The sequence below is a fragment of the Balaenoptera borealis genome (genome assembly GCF_965194805.1).
Source record: "Balaenoptera borealis genome assembly, chromosome: 8".
NCBI lineage: Eukaryota > Metazoa > Chordata > Mammalia > Artiodactyla > Balaenopteridae > Balaenoptera > Balaenoptera borealis.
The window spans coordinates 73892279-73910302 of NC_138865.1; the positions used below are offsets into that span (position 1 = coordinate 73892279).

An 18024-nucleotide genomic window follows, 5' to 3' on the forward strand; every position below is an offset into this window, starting at 1 on the left:
ACACAGACCTGGGATTATTTCTCAACTCTGTTATGTGATATTTGCATGTCCCTGAGCAAGAGATATAATCTCTCTAAAAGGGGGATAATAATGCCCACCTTCTAGGGCTGTGGTAGCTGTTCAATGTGAACATGTGTCAAACTGGCTGGCTCAGAGCCAGCACTCAGTAAACACCAGCCCTCTTCTCTTTTATCAAAGTGGGCAAATAGAGAACTGAAAGACAGCACATGGAAAGTCTGTCTTTTTTTGGGTGTCTCTTGATGAGAGGGGGTGCTGCCTCAGACAAGTGAGATTAGAGGACTCAGATGCTGAATAAGAGGGGAAGCAATCTGGCAATGCTGTATCCTGAAGCTGAGCAGGTATGGAGATGCCATGTTGGTGGCCTCTTCCTTCCTGGCAGCCACATGGGAGGTCTCCTCACTCATATCTGCTCCCCTGAGTCTCACTTCCTGGGAGACATCATGGATGAACCACAGCCAGCAAAGACTCTGCTCCCCATTTATCATCTCTGGCTTGCTTAGTGGAGCCATTTGCCTTCCAACAGGTGAGTTGGATGAGATGGATTACATATTGTCAAAATAGAAAGCAATGGGATGTTGTGGTCATTCTTTTGTGATGTGGAAGTGGGAAACATTTAAGCATTTCAACTTAGCTTACAGCAAGCTCAAGAAATAGATATTTATGACTCCAGGCCTCTCTCCCGTTTTACTTATTGACTTTAAATTTAACACAAAAAGTGCCTTATTCGGGTGCTTTAAAAAACCGACTTTCTTGGCACAAAAGTATTTGGAGAAGATAAACACTGTCTAAAACTAAACATTATTTTACAGTACTTTATATAAATAAATATGGTAGGCAGAGATCTGAGAAGTGGTCTGATCTGGGCCAGACATTTGAGGCTGTGCAGGGCCAGTGTTCAACAGTGACACCCTGTGACAACAAGAAGTCATGGCAGCGGCAGACTGATCAGACCTAATCCTCACCTCACTTGAATGTGAAAGTAGGACTGATCCTTTGGATTGAGTAATTCTGGAGGGAGGGAGGGTGCTTTTTGCAATCCGCTATGTAATAATTGATTCAGTCAAGGGCTGTATCAATGGTTACTAAAACCATTAGGTGAAAGGTCGGTGGGGGAACGGCACATTCACGTGTTAGCTAAGTATCACCCCACAGGTGGTGTATGAATTGTGGAGGTAAAATATATCTTAACATTGGAGAGATCTGGTGGTCAAACTTAGCACTACTATTCCTAGCAGAAACACCTGGCATTATGCGTTTCCTGGTGTGGTGTGAAAGTATGTAAGATACTTGTGAAGTATTCCTGCCATAAATGTTTAACCTGAATCTGATGAAGTCTTTAGACCAAGCTTTCAGTTTCCAGGAAATAAAGGGGACAGAGGAGCATGAACAGGACAAAAGGAAATAATCATACAAATTTAGAGTGTGGGGCGTTCTGTAAGACAATTGGCCGGGACTCTTTAAAAAGTCATTGTTGTGAAAAATTAGTGTGTGCTGGGGCCTTGCTCTAGGCTAAAAGGCTAAAGAGATATGTCAACCAAATGTTATGATTTGGGGAATAAAAATTAGCCACAGAAGTAATTTGGAAACAACTGGGGAAATTTGAATATGGACCAGATATTAGATGGCATTAAGGATTATTGATAATTTTCTTAGGCATGATAATGGCATTGTGGTTATGGAGGAGAATATCAGTATTCTTAGGACATAAATTTTGAAGTATGTGTAAGTAAAGTGTTTCAATTATTGCAACTTACTTTCATACAGTTTTGGAGAAAAATATATACAGAGAGAAAGCACATAGAGCAAAATGTCAATAATCATTGAACATAGGTAGAGGGTATGAAAGTCTTCATTGTCCTGTACTTTCAATGTTTCTGTATGTTTGAAAATTTTCATAGTTAAGAGTTAGAGGGAAAAAAGAGGGAGTGGGAGACTCAAGAGCTGTAACTTGTCTCAGCTAACAAGATGTGAGGGTTCAAAGAGATATGACAATAGTTGTACTGCATGTTTGTGGAACAGCAGCTCATACTGCTTTAAAAAAAATAGCAGACGAAGCCTGTTCACTTAGAATACCCGGTGTGACAGAGAGGAAATCTAGTTATGTGTCAACCCCATAAAGTCACGATGAGAAAGGCTGGGTGCTTAGATAGGGGTGGCTTTCTCATCAGCAGACAGTTCTTCATGAGATGCAGGCAGGAAGCCTGATCTTAAGACATACTGAGATAATTGAGGAGACTATTGGTTAACCCTCATTTGCAGGCAGAGCTTCCAGTTGGAGGGCTGGGGAATCTCTGGATTGCTGGAGACTTGAAAGTGCACAGATGGTTCACATTGCTTTCATCGGGAATAGACTGACTGACTTAATTCGGGATCCTTCTGTATCGACTTCAGTGCATTTGTTCAGCAGCTGTGAAGGAGGACGGGTGAGCGCCTGACGCTTGCATCATGGCTCATCCAGCTGTCAGCCTGATTTCTTCTGCAGACAGATGTTTCAAAATGACCCTGTGCTTTCTGCTTTGCCAGGCTCCATGGAGTCTCAGAACTCTAGGGCTGGAGAGACATTTGGTTCTTAACCTGGGTTTCTCAGAGTCTTCCCTTGGTGACACTGGATGGCTTTCAGGGCTTCCAGGAGCCCCTTTAAACAGTCTCCCAAATCTAAGCTTTTTTCCCTAAGAAGGGTTCCTAGCTTTCAATAGATCCCATAAGTGGTTATAATTCAAGAAATTTAAGAGCCACTGATCTGGTCCAACTTCTAAGCCCCACATAACAGACAGAGAAACCGAGAGAACAAATTAGGAAAAGAAGCAGTTATTAAAATTTTTGGAAAGTCTGTATACTTTATAGGACTGACCTGGTTTTCTGCCGCTGCAGACTGAGCTAATGGCCCGGTAAAATTGGTTGAATGAAATAGAGCCACTAGGGAGCTTTTGCTGTCAGCATAGAGATCCCAAATAGCAGAGGCAAGTCTGGTCGAAAACCTTAAGAAGGCAACATAATTTAGGAGCAGCTCCTGCAGTCTCTGGAAGCCAGAGTCATGGGGGAGACCAGTTAGGTTCTTTTGTGTGGATTACATTTGATCTCTGAGAGAAAATATCATTAAAAAAGATCTCTGTCAACAAATTCCATCCCTCCACCCACCTCCTTTCCCACATGGCCCCTTCACCCACTGTCTTAAAAAAATGTGGGTCCCTTGGCAGGATTGACACAAAAGAGGCAAAAGAGAGCTTGATTTTCTTTTTCTTTTTTTGGCTGCACTGCCACGTGGCATGTGGGATCTTAGTTCCCTGACCAGGGATTGAACCCGTGCCCCTTGCAGTGGAAGGGCAGAGCCCTAACCACTGGACCGCCAGGGAAGTCCCTCAGTTTTCTTTCTGAAACAGAGACAGCACTCTATTTGATGAAGCACTGCTGTGCTTACCAAATAAGTAAGATAAGACAGAAAGTTTCTTAATTAAACACTGAGAAGGATAGGGTTGTGTGTATTGTGGGGGGAATTATTGGAGAATAATTATAACTAAGAGCAATGCCATTTAAGTAATTTTTGAAAGGCTTTAAGCATCTGGGTCCTGTATAGAAGGGTCTGGTGGGTCCTGAGGCTGCCTCATCTCCCCATCTCAAGATCCTTAACTTAATCACATCTGCAAAGCCTCTTTTGCCATATTAGGTAATACGCATAGGTTCTGGGGATTAGGACGTGCGCATCTTTGAGAGACCACTATTTAGCCTACCACACAAGGAATTTAAGGACACTGATGTTTTTAGACCCCAAAGGTGAACTACAGTCACGTCCCAGGAAGAGTCTAGAATTTTTCTGTTTTCCATAATTGCTTCTATCTCTGTATTCCTTGTTTCTGTCTTTCTCCTCAGACTGACTTCCTCTGCAGCTCAGCCATATGTAGGAACATGAGGGTAGACAGTTCCTGAGTCCTTAAGTTATGGTTTCAGTAGCCAGAGATTGTCCCCACCCCTACCTCTATTCCAAGTTCCCAAGGAAAAAGCTCTGATTGGCACTCTTGGGTCAATGTCACCTTTCGCCAAAGATGTAGCCAAAACTGTGGCTGAGGGAAAGGGTACAGCTCTTCCACACTGTATAAAACAACTGCCAGCAAGGAGGCATCTCAAAGGATGCTCAGCTGGGCACACAGTAAAAAATAATCCTCTGGAAAGGATGACTAGTTATTCACCAGGGAATTAAGTAAGAGGTTGACATTTCAAACAGAATGTGCCAGCACTTGGTCAAGTGTTTTTCAAATAGTGAGTATCCATGAAATGTTTCTGGAATTAGGAAGAGTTGTGAAATTTCTTCAAAGTGTCTTTTTATCCAGGGGCTTTTATCTCCTTTTGCCTGGAATCCTGCAGTTCTTCTGACTGTACCTCTCCTTCCTCGGCCATGCCATTATCTTTACATGTCACATTTTCGCCCAGAATTCTTCAGGCACTTTCTTTATCTCAGAATAAAGTCCAAATTCTAACCTGGCATTTATGTATAAAATGCCGAGTCACCTTTTCCCCATTTGGGACAGGAGAATAATAATGCCAAATTCACTGATGTACTGAGGAGATTAAGTGAATATCAGGGATTGTTATCCTTTCCCACAAATCTCCAGCGCGAACCCTCTGCCCTTTCAGGTTGGCTGCCCAGGGCTGTCCCAGTGTGCCATATGTGTTCTCACGGCTACGCGTCTGTTTTGCCTGGGGCTCCAGCCTTGGAAATATCTGACCCTCACCTCCTATCTTTTCAGTCCTGCATATTACTTAGGGCCCTGCGAGGCTACAAATACTCATTCTTACCTCTTACTTCTAAGGGCGTCTCTCCTCTATTCTCTGCAGAGTGTCAGAGTACATCATGCAGCCCAATAGCCCAATTTCCTGCCCGAATGTGAAAACCATCCACACGGTGCCTTCCTGGTGGCCATGTTGCTTCTACATGAACACTTTTAGTGTTGATGAGCTAAACTTGGGCCGCTCATCCCATTTTTTCAGCAGCTCTAATTAAATAACTGCAATATGTAATTATCTTTTTAGTCACGACAGTCTTGCCTTTTTAATAAAATGTTCAGTTCTTCCAGAGGAACAGTACCAGCTGGAAAGGCATTGATTGTATTTGTGCCTACAATTTCATGACATTAGTAGTTAAACCATTGCTACCACTTTTCTTTTCTTTCACCTTTACCATTTCTTGGGGGGAGAGGACTTGCCATTACAGGGCTTGTGATTATTGTGACAATGCCTAGAGCAGAAAGAAGGCAAAGAAAACCCTCTTGATTGATGTCTATTTTTTTTTTTTTGGCCACAGTGCACGGCACGTGGGATCTTACTTCCCCGACCAGGGATCGATCCCACTCCCCCTGCATTGGAAGCATGGAGTCTTAACCACTGGACCGCCAGGGAATTCCCTGGTTGATGTCTATTGATGCTTAAACCAACTTCACTTAGGCCACTTTAGATTACTCTTAAACAGTATTTGAATTTTTGAAAAAAAAAATTTCTACTGCAAAACTTTTACTCCTTTCTCTCCCTTTTGGTGTATTCTTCCAGTCTTTTTACTATTTATATACAAATATATCCATATCTATACACTTGGTTTAGTTTTTATAAAAATTGGGATTACACTCTATATGCTGCTTTGTATTTCCTTTTAAAAAGACTTAACAATATACCAATGACACTTTTTCATGTCAATGTACAAAGATTTAATTATTTTTAATGGCTCCATGCGGTGGCACAATTGATCTATATTTTTCTCCTGTTGATCAACATATTTCCAATTGATTCTTGAATTCTGATTTCTTTACCTTAAAAGATATTAAAAAGACAGGTGTGTGTGATAGTGTGACCATCACACTCCTATTCACAAATTCACCCAGTGTTAAGGGTTAAATTTTGCCACCCCAAAATTTATATGTTGAAATCTTAGCCTCTAGTACCTCAGAATTTGACCTTATTAGGGAATAGGGTCATTGTGGACACAATTAGTTGAGGTAAGGCCATACTGGGGTAGGATGGGCCCCATACTGGTGTCCTTATAAAAAGGGAATATTTGAATACGGACCACAGGGAGAACATTATGTGAAGATGAAGGCAAAGATCAGGGTGATGCTTCTATAAGCCGAGGAATGCCAAAGATTGCCAGAAACTCACCAGAAGCAGGAGAGAGGCCTGGAACAGATTCTCCCTCACAGCCCTCAGAAGGAACCTATTCTGCCAGTACCAGATCTTGGACTTCCAGCCTCCAGGTCTAGATTCAATACATTTCGGTTGTTTAAGCCACCCAGTTTGTGCTGTTTTGTTAGGGCAGTCCTAGCAGATTAATACAGTCTGTAAAAAAAAAAATTGTTTAGTGCCTGAGGTAAAGAATACTGGGGCAACAGTTCATGATTTTGAGTGAAGGCCTTTCTAGGGTGTCCGCATTGTGTCATCATGTCTATCTGATGATATACTGTAAGATAATGACTGTGACACAGCCCAAGGTTTCTGGGAAATGGTTCATACTATAAAAAAGTAATGTGCTGTACGTTAGGGCAGAGGCCAAGTTAACGACCAGAGATCAGGCATGGTGAAAAGGAAATAATTACTGAGAACTTTCCACAGACAAGGGTGTGGTAAACCAGGCCTTTCTATGGTAAGCTGTCTTCCGGCTTTTAATCAAATTGGGTAATGTAAAAAAGGAAATGATGATATATTGTCTCTAGAGAGTTTAGTCTTTCTCTACCTCCATTAATACGTCCTTCAAGGAAGCCCCATGTTGGTCTAAATCTGAGATTTTGGCAGCGAATGATGGTTGACCTGATTTTACAGGAAATCTGAGGGCACATGATTGAATATTGTATGTGTTACATAAATGTGCAGAAAGCTATGCCAGCCATTCCATTTTCAAAAAATTGACTAGACAGAGCCAGTGGGAAAAGTAAAGATAAAGGTGCTCACTGGAACAAAGCCTCATTCTCAACATCAGGGTCCATGCTGGAGATGCAGCCCGTGAAGCTGGGGCTGCTTAGAGGTTCTAACCAGGATGAAGCACTGTAACATTTGGCTGCTTATCAAATTAATGTCCCCCTTACCTTTAAAAATTGTGAATCACTATATTGTACACCTGTAGCTTATACCGTATTGTACAGTAACTATGCGTCAATTAAAAAAAAAAATGTCCCCCTTACGTGGAATGTCCTCGTATCGGCTAGTTAAACTCCCCTTGTTCTTCAGGGCACATTCTGGTGTAGCCTACCCCATAGGGCCTTCCTTGCCCTGAGACACAGAGCACTGTCACTCCTCTGAACCTACAGATTCTTACTTTTCATGCTCTATTTCTTAGGCGGCGAAATGGTAATTACAAAACTATATATGATTACACTTTATTACAGTTAGGTTTAAAACTCCACAGGGGTAGGGCCTTTGCCTGCGTTATTCACCTTGGCACACTACTGGGCACAGAGTAGGTGCTCAACAAATATTTTTTAAAATAAAAGACTGTACATATATGTGTTCTGCAATTTCTCTTCCCACTATTATTTGAAGTGAACATATTTGTGCTGGACAACAACACCCCTTCTCTGCTGGCTAGATATGACCCACAGACCACCAGTTGCAGCCTCTGCTCTACAAGTAATTTATGGAGCCCAAGGCAATTGTCTCTCTGTACCCCAACAATTCTTGGCATGAGAATGGTGGAGATCACATGGTGGCAAATAAATGCACAAGGAAGTCCAAGTCATGTTTTGAACTACTGAGTTTTTCTTTTTTTTTTATTGCAAAACATTTGTTACAGAAATTTCAGAAAGTTTCTCCCGTAGTATCTGCCAACTTCTGCTTTGAATTATATATCTAAACGAACAAGCTCAAAGTGCACTGTGAATCCAATAAGAGACCTTTAAAAAAGAACAATTCCTCTAAGGATTTATATGTATTTATAATGTCGATAGATATGCAAACCACTGTCTGTCTATACACAAAGAACGAAAAGATGTATATGTCTTTAAGAAACCCAACTGCAAAATTGTTTATAGGAATTCATTTAAAAATGATATTTGAATAATTTTCCCCATTATAAACTATGGTTAGAACGTTTACAAATGAGAGGCTAAGTCCTGTGTTATGAAACGGCTATGAGTACAGTATACCGCATGGATCGTTCTGCACGGCAGCAGCAGTAAGAACTCAGGTCAGACACTGTAGTGACAGGAAGCAGACAAGCCTCGATACAATGCTACGGTCCTCTTCTTCTGAATCTTCCTCACAAAGATCCTGACTTTAGGTCCAGAATGATGCAGCTAGCAAATATACATGCACATATCATTTGGGAGAACACGAGGAACCCTGAATAGGGTGAGTTTCTTTCCCTCCCACCTCCATTTTCAGTGTATTTTGTGTATATACTCAGTAAGTTGGAATCAAGAATATGATCCTGGTTGGCTCTGATTCAGAGGTCCCAAACTATTGCCTCTGGGACTGAAAGCTGCTGGCAGACACGTTTGTTTGGCTAGCACAGTGTTTGCACATCTGAATGTGAATGTCTTTGCAGCAGGACACATGTTCTCTCGTGCCCTACAAACCCTACTTCTTCCTGTTGTCTTTCGCCAGCCCAACTGACACATCTGTGTTCTGGATCCAGCTTCTCCACATATTTGAGTTTGCAACCCCACAATCTAGGTGCAGATGGCCGGTGCTGACGACATGTGAGAAGCTGGGGTGAAGATGTGAGGGTTGGGATTCAGACAGGCAAAGAACTGATGAGGCTGATGCAAACACCAGCCAAGTTAGGAGCATGTGGGGTAGAGTTGCGGGGAGGATGAAAAGCCAGTGGGAAGGTGAGGGCTGGACAAAGTCTGAATGTTTGTAACCACTGTTTCAGTTTACTGTGCCAGTGTCCAGAGGGTATTGAGGTAATAGGAGCAAGAGTCAACTGGTCTGGCAAAAAACACCTGGTGCTGGGTCAAGAGAAAGGAAGAAAGTTAAAGGGGTGAAGAAGGCTGTGCACCCAGGCACAAGGTTGAACTCCCCTCTGTGTCCCACAGCTCTCAGCAGCCTGCCTGCTCCAGAGGAAGGCCTGGGTCAAGGTTGGCACTGATGTTCATCAGAAAGCCTATGGCCTTATGGCCACACATGTCCTTTTCACTTCCCAGCACACAACACTGTGTAAATAGGCAATGGCCTGAAGGTTTAATGGGGCCAGTAGACTAGGTAAGTTAGGGGAGGGAAAATTCACCTCACTCTTACCGCCGTCGGGATTACTGGGCCACTGAATTCCTCTCTTAGATGACATGTAGACACGGTCATGTCTTGATTTCATTAGCAGCGATCAGTGCAAGGAATTCATCAGAGAAAAGGTAACACAACTACATTCTCAAACGAATTACAAAAGAAAAGGAAAAAAAATCTTGTTTTCCTTAAATCAGAACCAACCCCTCCTTTGGCTGACTCCAATCTGAGAAAGAGACTGTTTGACAGGTAAAAAGGAGAGAAAGCTTAGGCCAGTGCAGGCTGAGAGAAAAGTTCTCTCTACTCGTTGAGAAGCCATCATTTGTAAGATGTGTAAATTGTGCAAATTGGCTCCTCTCTTGTCCAGATGTTGAATGGCTTCTAACAATGAAATGGTGATTTCCTTACAAGGCAAACTCTTCAGAGTCACCCAGTGCTCAATCACACACCCAGTCACCCATCTCTCGCCCTCCCCTGGGCCAGGCTCACACAGAAGGTGAAAAAAGCCCCAAGGTAGGAGCGTGGTCATATGTTGTCCACTGGATTCATTCATACTGATATGTGGATTTCTACACTGTCACGAATGGACTTCTCCCTCTCATCTCTGTTTTAGCAATCTGCACCTAATGGCCCTAAAGAATCAGAAACATGTCTTTCATATATCACAGATGCACCAACACCTAGACCTTAGTATTGGCTAGCTACATCCAGGTCTCGCATGGCTATATGCCCTGTGGTTAATACTTTAGTCCATATTATTTGTGCAGAGCTTAAAAAAATAATAAAAAATACTTGGTTGCTTTTTTGTTTTTAATTTTAAAAAACTGGACATAATCCCCAAACAGTGTAAGAAGCCCGACATTTTGAGTGAGTTCCTAACTGGTTTAAGTGTCACAGCAGGCAACAGTAAAATGTTAAGTGCCTTTAAAAAGTCAAAAGAAACGCATAAAGCAGTGCATGCATTTTGTTGCCACAAAATTAAGACTGGATTTGGAGCGGGATTACTTCATTTAAGTCACATTACTATTATTAAAGAAAAGTGAGCTATAATGCAATATCTAGAACAAGGATATAACCACCTACACACTAGCATCACTTTATCTAGAGACAAACATATCAGTGTTACTACATGAACATATTTATAAAATACTGTACACTGCTTCCACATTGGGTTAGCAGATGTAAACAAACAGCTAATTCAACTGGAGCTTAAAATACTATTTTCAGTTCATTTGTCATATAGTCTTTTGTATAACATGCCAGTTTGTCTTTCACAGAATCACAACTTGCCTACCACAGCTCGCAGGGCTGGTTAGAAGATGCACATCAGCTTATACGAATATTTTACAGTGGTCTACGGGAATGTGAAAGACATAAAGCAGATCAGGAACAAAAGTGCCCATTTCACGAGGATGCTAAATAACGTGGAATTGGGAACATCATTAATCCTTGCAACATGTGCTTCTTTATTGAATGTTACAGATTTGTAAATGATTATAAAGCTGTCCTGTAACGTTCATTAATACAACCACATGCTACAACTATGCTGAGTTAAACATGGGTTACATATATGTTTACATGTGTTTTATAATACAGCATTGCCCCACACACATCGAATGGTATAGCCTATAGATATAGCATGATCGATGACTGGATAATATTTATTATCATTACAGAAGTTAAACAGCCCAAACATTCAGAAAGATTAGACTGTACAGCCTCAGAAAGTAGAAAAAATGTGCTATCCAGTTACCTACCATAATATTATCTATAGAAACCATCTTTTAGAATACATTTGAAACATTCAGAAGAAACACATTTTGTGTTCTTGCAAGTACATTTTTCTCATTCGATTATTCTGATATATATTTTTTAAAGGGGGAACTTTCAAAGTGCTATATAATATCCTAGACCTGGAAGCTTAGACTTAAAAAAAAATCCAGTTCTGTAAAGTGCTGCATTCTGACCCCTAATACACCTTTTGGCTGGAGAAATACTCAGACTAGTCACGACAATTACACTCAAGCTTTCCAGCTTCACTGAAATCCATTAAGGAGGGAGTTTCTAAGTATAAGTATAAAGTATGTTGGTTAATCAGGAATTTCCATGGTCATTTTCATTAGACATCCTTACTTTTTTTTTTTTCAAAAGGACTGAGTAATTTAGAACAAATCATTACATATAGTAGTATATAAAAATTGGCACCTCAGAAGCATATGATTAAACCAAAGCTATTACTTCCTTGAGCGCTCTATGACTTTATTTACATTCCTCAGTAACTTGCTGCTCACGGGCTGCTTAATTCACAGAGACAGGTAATTAATGTCCCCTCGATCAGGGACATGGTGAAATAAATGAGCTGGACACAAGCTGACTGTACAAGGCCACAGAACCAATGCCACGTCGGTGTGCAGAACACCCAGAAATGGAAAGAAATGGGTGGAAACATAATACACATGTAAGTGCAGAGGAAAGAAATGGCTCATGAAAGTTACACAGGTTGTGTTTAAAGTCACTTAAATTTGGCTTATATATTTCACACACTTCACAAAAGATGTAAGAACTTCATTTTCATGCACAACAAAAGGACCAGGTAGTCACAAGGTCAGGGCTGTTAAATACTTTGTTTCCCAGGTTCTGCTCAGTTCTCTCCAGAAATCACGATGAATGGAAACACGCATGCTCATAATTTCTTTCCCCTACTTTCAATCTGGTCCAGAATGAGGCTCTGGAGGTGCTGTGATATCCTGCTCTGTGGTCAAAGAATAATGATTTCACCTCCTTCTTAGATTCCTCTACAGATTTAGAGAGGCTTCTGGCTTTGTAAATGTGCTCCATACGTAAAACCATCAAAGTGTTAGGATGTAAGTACATCAGACTAGCAAAAGCTAATCTAAGGAACAAAAATAACAAAATCTTGGTTCAAACTCTGGTGCTGAGACTTGGCCTTCCTGAGAGTCACAGAGAAATGGTCTTGAAATGTAAAGTGCCTACTACAACTGCATTGATTATGAACAAACATGGTTCCTCCTCCTCATTCTCAATCAATATGGAACCAGGGGTGCATGAACCCTTTAAGGTATATTGCAACTTTGCACGTACGTACATTTTTTTCTGGGAAGCGGGCCCAGAGCTTTCATTAGATCCTCATAGAGATTCGTGACTCAAGGAAGTTTAAGGGCAACTGATCTATTCTCAAACGTGTGTTTGCTGAGGGGGAAATAGCCAATATGGAGTTCAATAAAAATTAAGTGTTTCTAGAGCAATTATATATGAGGGACTCTGGTGACTTATTTCTTATTCACTTAAATCCAAGGAGTGAAGAAGGAATTCTTTAATTCTTTATATGTGGCCACATCATTATCTCTACGATTGAAAAGCTTGTGCAGAAGGTTTTGGGTTTTGTTTAAATATTTAAAGGCTAGAGATTTTGTCCACGTACTTACTTGATTTCACATAGTGAGACAATTTGGAGTTCATAACTACAGAGAAACAAAAGAGCCAGGTAGTATTTGGGGTCAGAGACATTAAGTCTTTTTCCTTAAAGATGTTGATTCGCTTTGAAATCAGTGATCCAAATAGGAATCCGAAGATTTGAGGGTCAAGAATTCTTTATCCCACTTGAAATCCAGACTCGGATCTAGAAACATATGCCTGTATTCTCGAGTCCATAATACTATCTGGCTTAGACTGGCATGTCTATTCTGATTGTACTTGGCATAATCGCTTTGTGTAGGAGAAACCAGACTAAATGAGACGTCATGACAGCAAGTGCTTCCGCACAAAAAGGGGCAGAGGGAAGGCAGTGAGTCATGTTCTAGTTTGGTACAAGGAAAAGCTGAGGTCATAGGGATTTAAAAAATTCATAATTTCAACATCTGTCAAAATTTAATATAATGAACTCTTTCAATGGAACTCCTTGGATAGTAAAAAATCCTGGTTATATCTCAAGGTGATAGAAAAGTCCAAGCCTTTTAAGAAAGCTCTATATGTCTGTTTATATACTATATATTAACATGTCTCCCTGGGTAAATGCATATATATGTATATAAGCAGCATATACTACAGAACTCTTTACATGTTTGTTTTCTATTTTAGTCTACTGTATCTTGTTTATAACTCTGTGTATAAGAAAAATATTCATGGTATGCCTGCAACTGATGGCTTGGGTTGATACCAAACTCCCAGTCAATTCTAAGGTTATTTATGGTTTTGAAACTTCCTTAAAAAGTGCTTTGGAACATTCCATAAAAAAGATACCAGCCCTTGAAAAACTCCAATTAAATTTATGCTGAGCTCAGATTAAATGGCAAAACTCTAGGTATGAAAATATCCACATGTAACCAGATATTCATATACAAAATGCTCATGTGATGAGTGGTGCAGGAAATTGGCAGTTACATCCTGGAGACGTTCAGAAGACATGGTAGACTCATACAAATGATGAAGGTCACACAGCAGCATCACACATGACATGGATGGTGAGAAGATAACAGTATCTCATATGGCAGTTTTAGGTGAGTTCTGCCTACTATTTTTTTAAGTTCACTATTACATATTCAGTGAGTGGCTTCACTGAAGACAGGTGAGATACAAAATAAATTAAAAAATATAAAATTATTTAATTACATTCATCCTGAGCTTGCTTGACTATGCTTGAATGCCCACTGTTTATAATAAACCACTTGACATTTGTTTTTAACATCAATTCTTCTTTCATTTTGATTGCAATACAAAAAGGCATTTCTTTTCCCTTTATTTTCTTCAAAAAAGATAAAAGTTGTGGCACCAGAAACGAATATATAAGAGACAGGTGAACTATGACTGTTACCTTGTTTTTTCTTTATAATGATCAATTACAGAAGTGTTGGCATGAGAAGGATGTGGGACGTTAGGTAGAACTGCTTGCTGCCGGCTTATACTGAATAAAAAGGATGCTCTTCATCAGTCACCAGTGATGGAGCCAATGTGAAAAGAAAACAGAATTGAAAGTTTAGAATATCTCATTTGTATGCTGACTATTTTATTTTATTTTTGCAATTTAGCCCTGCATCCTAAAACTCTTGATAATGGTCAGAAATGGAAAGATGCCTCCTGGCACGGACAGTGCTTGAAGCCCCATTCATTCCCAGAACTCATGGCTTTCTGAAGTGACTAGTGATACACATTCACCTCAACCCTTCTTCTCCCTCTTTCCCCTCCCTACCCATCAAGTGTGAACATGACTTAAATCCCGTGTTTGGCACTGGGCCAGAACAAATGCTTTCTTGATCTCTGGCCAGAAGTCACCTTTGAGTTAATACCTCCCAAGGCAATATTTGTTTTGCTCAGCTAAGAATAAAGCAGATAAGTTTCAAGGAAGGGGAACAGGTGAATTTTGGGGAGAGTTTTAGGGCTGGATTCTTGAGCCTCCTGCAAAGCTTATTAGAAGGTTTAGTTGTGTTTGCTTTCAAAGCTGTGGAAAGCGGATGTTCTGGAGAGTCTCCTCATGGACAGACTGTCCCCTTGGCCCTCTGGCTTGGAGGACTTACTCCTCTGGAAGGCATTTCTCAGGCTTGCTGCGTTCCGCTGCCTGTCAAGTTTGTCACTGATGGAGAAGCTCTTCCTGGTGTGTGCATATGGCACACTTGGCTCCTCTGCTGAGTAGCTGTTGGCACGCTCTATCCTGGGAACTGTGATGTTGTTGGACAGGGTTCTGTCTGAATTATCACCCTCCTGGGGGCGTACTGCAATGGCGGCTCTCCGGCCCTTGGCCTCATTCTCCTCACTGTCAGAGCTGGGGTGACTCAGTTCTGCTTCTCGTTCGGGATGGCAGCATGATGAGTCCTCCACTTTTCCTCCAAGACCTCCCGGGAAGGTGGCTCTGTCAGCAATCACTTGGGGGGCATTGACACACCTTGTGTCAATACAGTCTGTAATACTTGTGTATTCTGCTGTTTTCACAGGCACCCCAAGGTTGGCATAATAGCTCCTCGAAGGAGAAAACATAAAGCTGTGAGATTTCACGATGGGGGCCTCTTCTAGAAGAAAGGGGGCGGTGGCTAGGTAGCGGCTACTTTTGGAACGCTCAATGGTGTGGTGCATCGGAGGCTCAGTGTCCCACAGGTTTTGGCATTCCGGGTGGTGGGTGTAGTCTGAAGAAAAAGATTTAGTGTCCATGGAGGTGATGTCCTCGAAATCAATGTTCCGGCTTGGAGGTCTGTCTGTGGGTGCAAGAGTTGCATAGGCACTACTTGAAGGAGCTGTGGAAGGTACTGGAGCCGAAAAGCTTGGCTCTCCCAGCCCAAGGATGTTCATGGAATTGTCCAGAGGGTCTATATCACAGTGGAGCTCATCCATGGCAGAGACATAGATGTCTATACATGAAGACGGTCTCCTGGAATCAGGAACAATGGCCAAGGTGTTTGCAGGGGCTGCAGGAGCTTTGGATTCTTTTGCTACAGAGTGGGAACTAGTAGCCCGGTGTAGGCTCAGGGACCTTTCTTTAAAAAGACTCTCCAACTTTTCTATCCCACCTTTGTCTTTCATATTGACTGAATAGAAAGAGTGGCTTCGCATACGGGGCATTAGGGTTGGAGAAGTTGGGGACAAGGTCTCCTCACCTGCAGGATCTATGCTTTCCTGGAGCTTGAAGGTGTTCCCCTCCTGGCTGTTGAAGCTGCTCTGGCGGACAATGTAGGCTGCGTCTGTGCAGTCTGAGGAGGTCCGCGAGCGGACTTTGTTGGACTCGGCCCGCTCCAGACCCGTCAGGCGCTCCAGGGCTGTAGCCATGCGCCCGATGAGGTCCTCGAGCTGTGCCAGCCGGATGTCCACGGTCTGGAGCGAGGCCCTCATGCAGTGTTCTCTCTCGTTGACTTCCTCCAGCCGCATGGACATGTTCTCCACCCTGGGAGGGAAAAGAGAACCAGAGTCACTTGGGGCTGGTTTCTCTGTGGGAGGCTGGAGAGCACAGAGGGGATCACAGTTGCACCCAGACTCGGTGCCCTCGCTGTCCCACTGGAGGGAAACTAAGGGGGGTGGGGAGGAGAGGATGGCAGTGACCCTGCCACTGAGAATCACAGAATCTCCATCTTCTGGAGCTGGAAGAGGCTTTAGAGATTACTGAATCCAGCGGTTTTTAGCTACTAATCCCCTTTTCCCTCAGTGAAAATTAATGCTCAATCCCAATAAATAAACACCAAAGTTGAGTAGTTCTTCTTGAAGTAAAGTGGGCCAAAGTCCCACCTTTTCTCACCCTCCTGGCTTTGCTGTGGCTTGGGGCAGGGTTCAATGACCTAAATAAGTATTAGGGTGTTGGCTTATCAGTCACCAACAAAATGAGAATGTTACATTTGGATAACTTTACCCAGAATTTTGCAGTGGAACTGCAGAATGTAGCTGTTCTTACTGCAGTGTACATTTAAATTTGTATTCTATGGACTGGGATTATGTTTATTTTGCCTTTATATAATAATCTTTTGTTGTTGTTGTTATTCACAACAATCCTTTTAGAATGGAGTGCCTCCAGAGGAACTGATATAGTACTGTTACTGAGTCACCTGGAGCTGATCTAATTTAACCAAATCCTTTCATTAATAAAGGAAAATCAAACATCAAGAAATTCAGCCAAGATTACATAGAGTGATTTATGGTAAATTACTCTGGAGTGGCTATCAATAAATGAATAGTCCTACTCCTCTCTCTCTGTCTCTCTGGGTAGCTGATCACAGATGCTTTATATTACAGTTATTTCTCCAGGTCTTGACCCTCCCTACTGGAAATTCTTAGGCGTGTGATCTGCCTCATATTCCTGTTCCCATTTCCGTGTTGCCAGCCCAATATGTGCCAGGTGTCAATAAAGGTTCACTGAGTTAATCACTGTGATGAACTTGATTTCAACTGTCTAATAGGTTGCCTGGCCATTTATTTATAAAGACAGAGACCACACATTTAAAATAAAATTGTGCCACATTTTCACCTGCTCAAATTAACTTGGAAAGGACAAACCAAAGCCAAGTTTTGGTTTGAGCTCAAACTTTCACTTTTAGATGCCCAAAGGCAAATCTTTTGGAGAGTCTAAATAAGACCCATTCACAACTTTTTTGGGGAGGATAAAGATACTTTTCCAATACTTCCAATATGCACAGCTAATCACTTGACTGCTGACCCTGAAAAGGAACATGGCTGCATGCATTACGAAGAGCGGTGGGCATCAGACCTGGGTCCCTCCAGCTGGGGTGGTGGTGGTGGTGATGGTGACGGTGGGTTGACAGTAGCAGTGCCTCTATCAGAGAAGACTATACGTTTCAGTGCCAGAATGAAATGAGAGGCATGTGGTCCCCCTCGCTGAGGGACCTGAGGCCTTTTAAAAGTCTCCTCCTCCTTCTCTGCTGCTGCGGCCTTGGGGCCCATCTCTGCCTCTCTTAGCAACAACCTCCCAACTCACTCTACCTACTCTGCTCTTTTACCTCTCAGCTTCCCTTCACTGGTCCAAGGTTGTGGACTGTTCTCAAGAGCCCTGCTTTGGGAACATCTTTTTCTTTTGCTCCTTCCTGCTGCTCCATAGCCAATCCAGAGCCTCCCAGGGTCCAGGCACACTCTGCCATCATGCCCAGGTGTATTTCCAGAAGACTTATAAATCGAGCAATTCTGTGTCTGGCAAACACAATGTTATTCATTCAGCTAACACAGATGATTCAGAAGGAAAATTCAACTTTCCTCTGTTTCACTTTGTTTTGTGGTATAAACATAGCCTGAGAAACAAATTACTTACAATAATAAGTTTGTGTGTCTTACAGACTTACAATTCACTTCTTCACCATCTAGCCT

At 41.9% G+C, this 18024-nt stretch overlaps 1 protein-coding gene across 17 annotated transcripts in view; it reads right to left on the reverse strand.

Annotated features, from left to right (window-relative positions):
* Positions 1-7729: 7729 nt before the first annotated feature.
* TRPM3 (transient receptor potential cation channel subfamily M member 3) overlaps positions 7730-18024 on the reverse strand; it is a gene marked incomplete at its 3' end in the record, with an annotated part of 933308 nt that continues 923013 nt past the window's right edge. For 16 of the 17 annotated variants that reach the window (XM_082401351.1, XM_082401352.1, XM_082401350.1 and 13 more), the window contains one exon: positions 7730-16102. In XM_082401351.1, coding sequence (XP_082257477.1) covers positions 14650-16102 — 1453 coding nt within the window. The remainder of the gene's footprint in view (positions 16103-18024) is intronic. The other variant, XM_082401338.1, reaches the window with a different exon arrangement.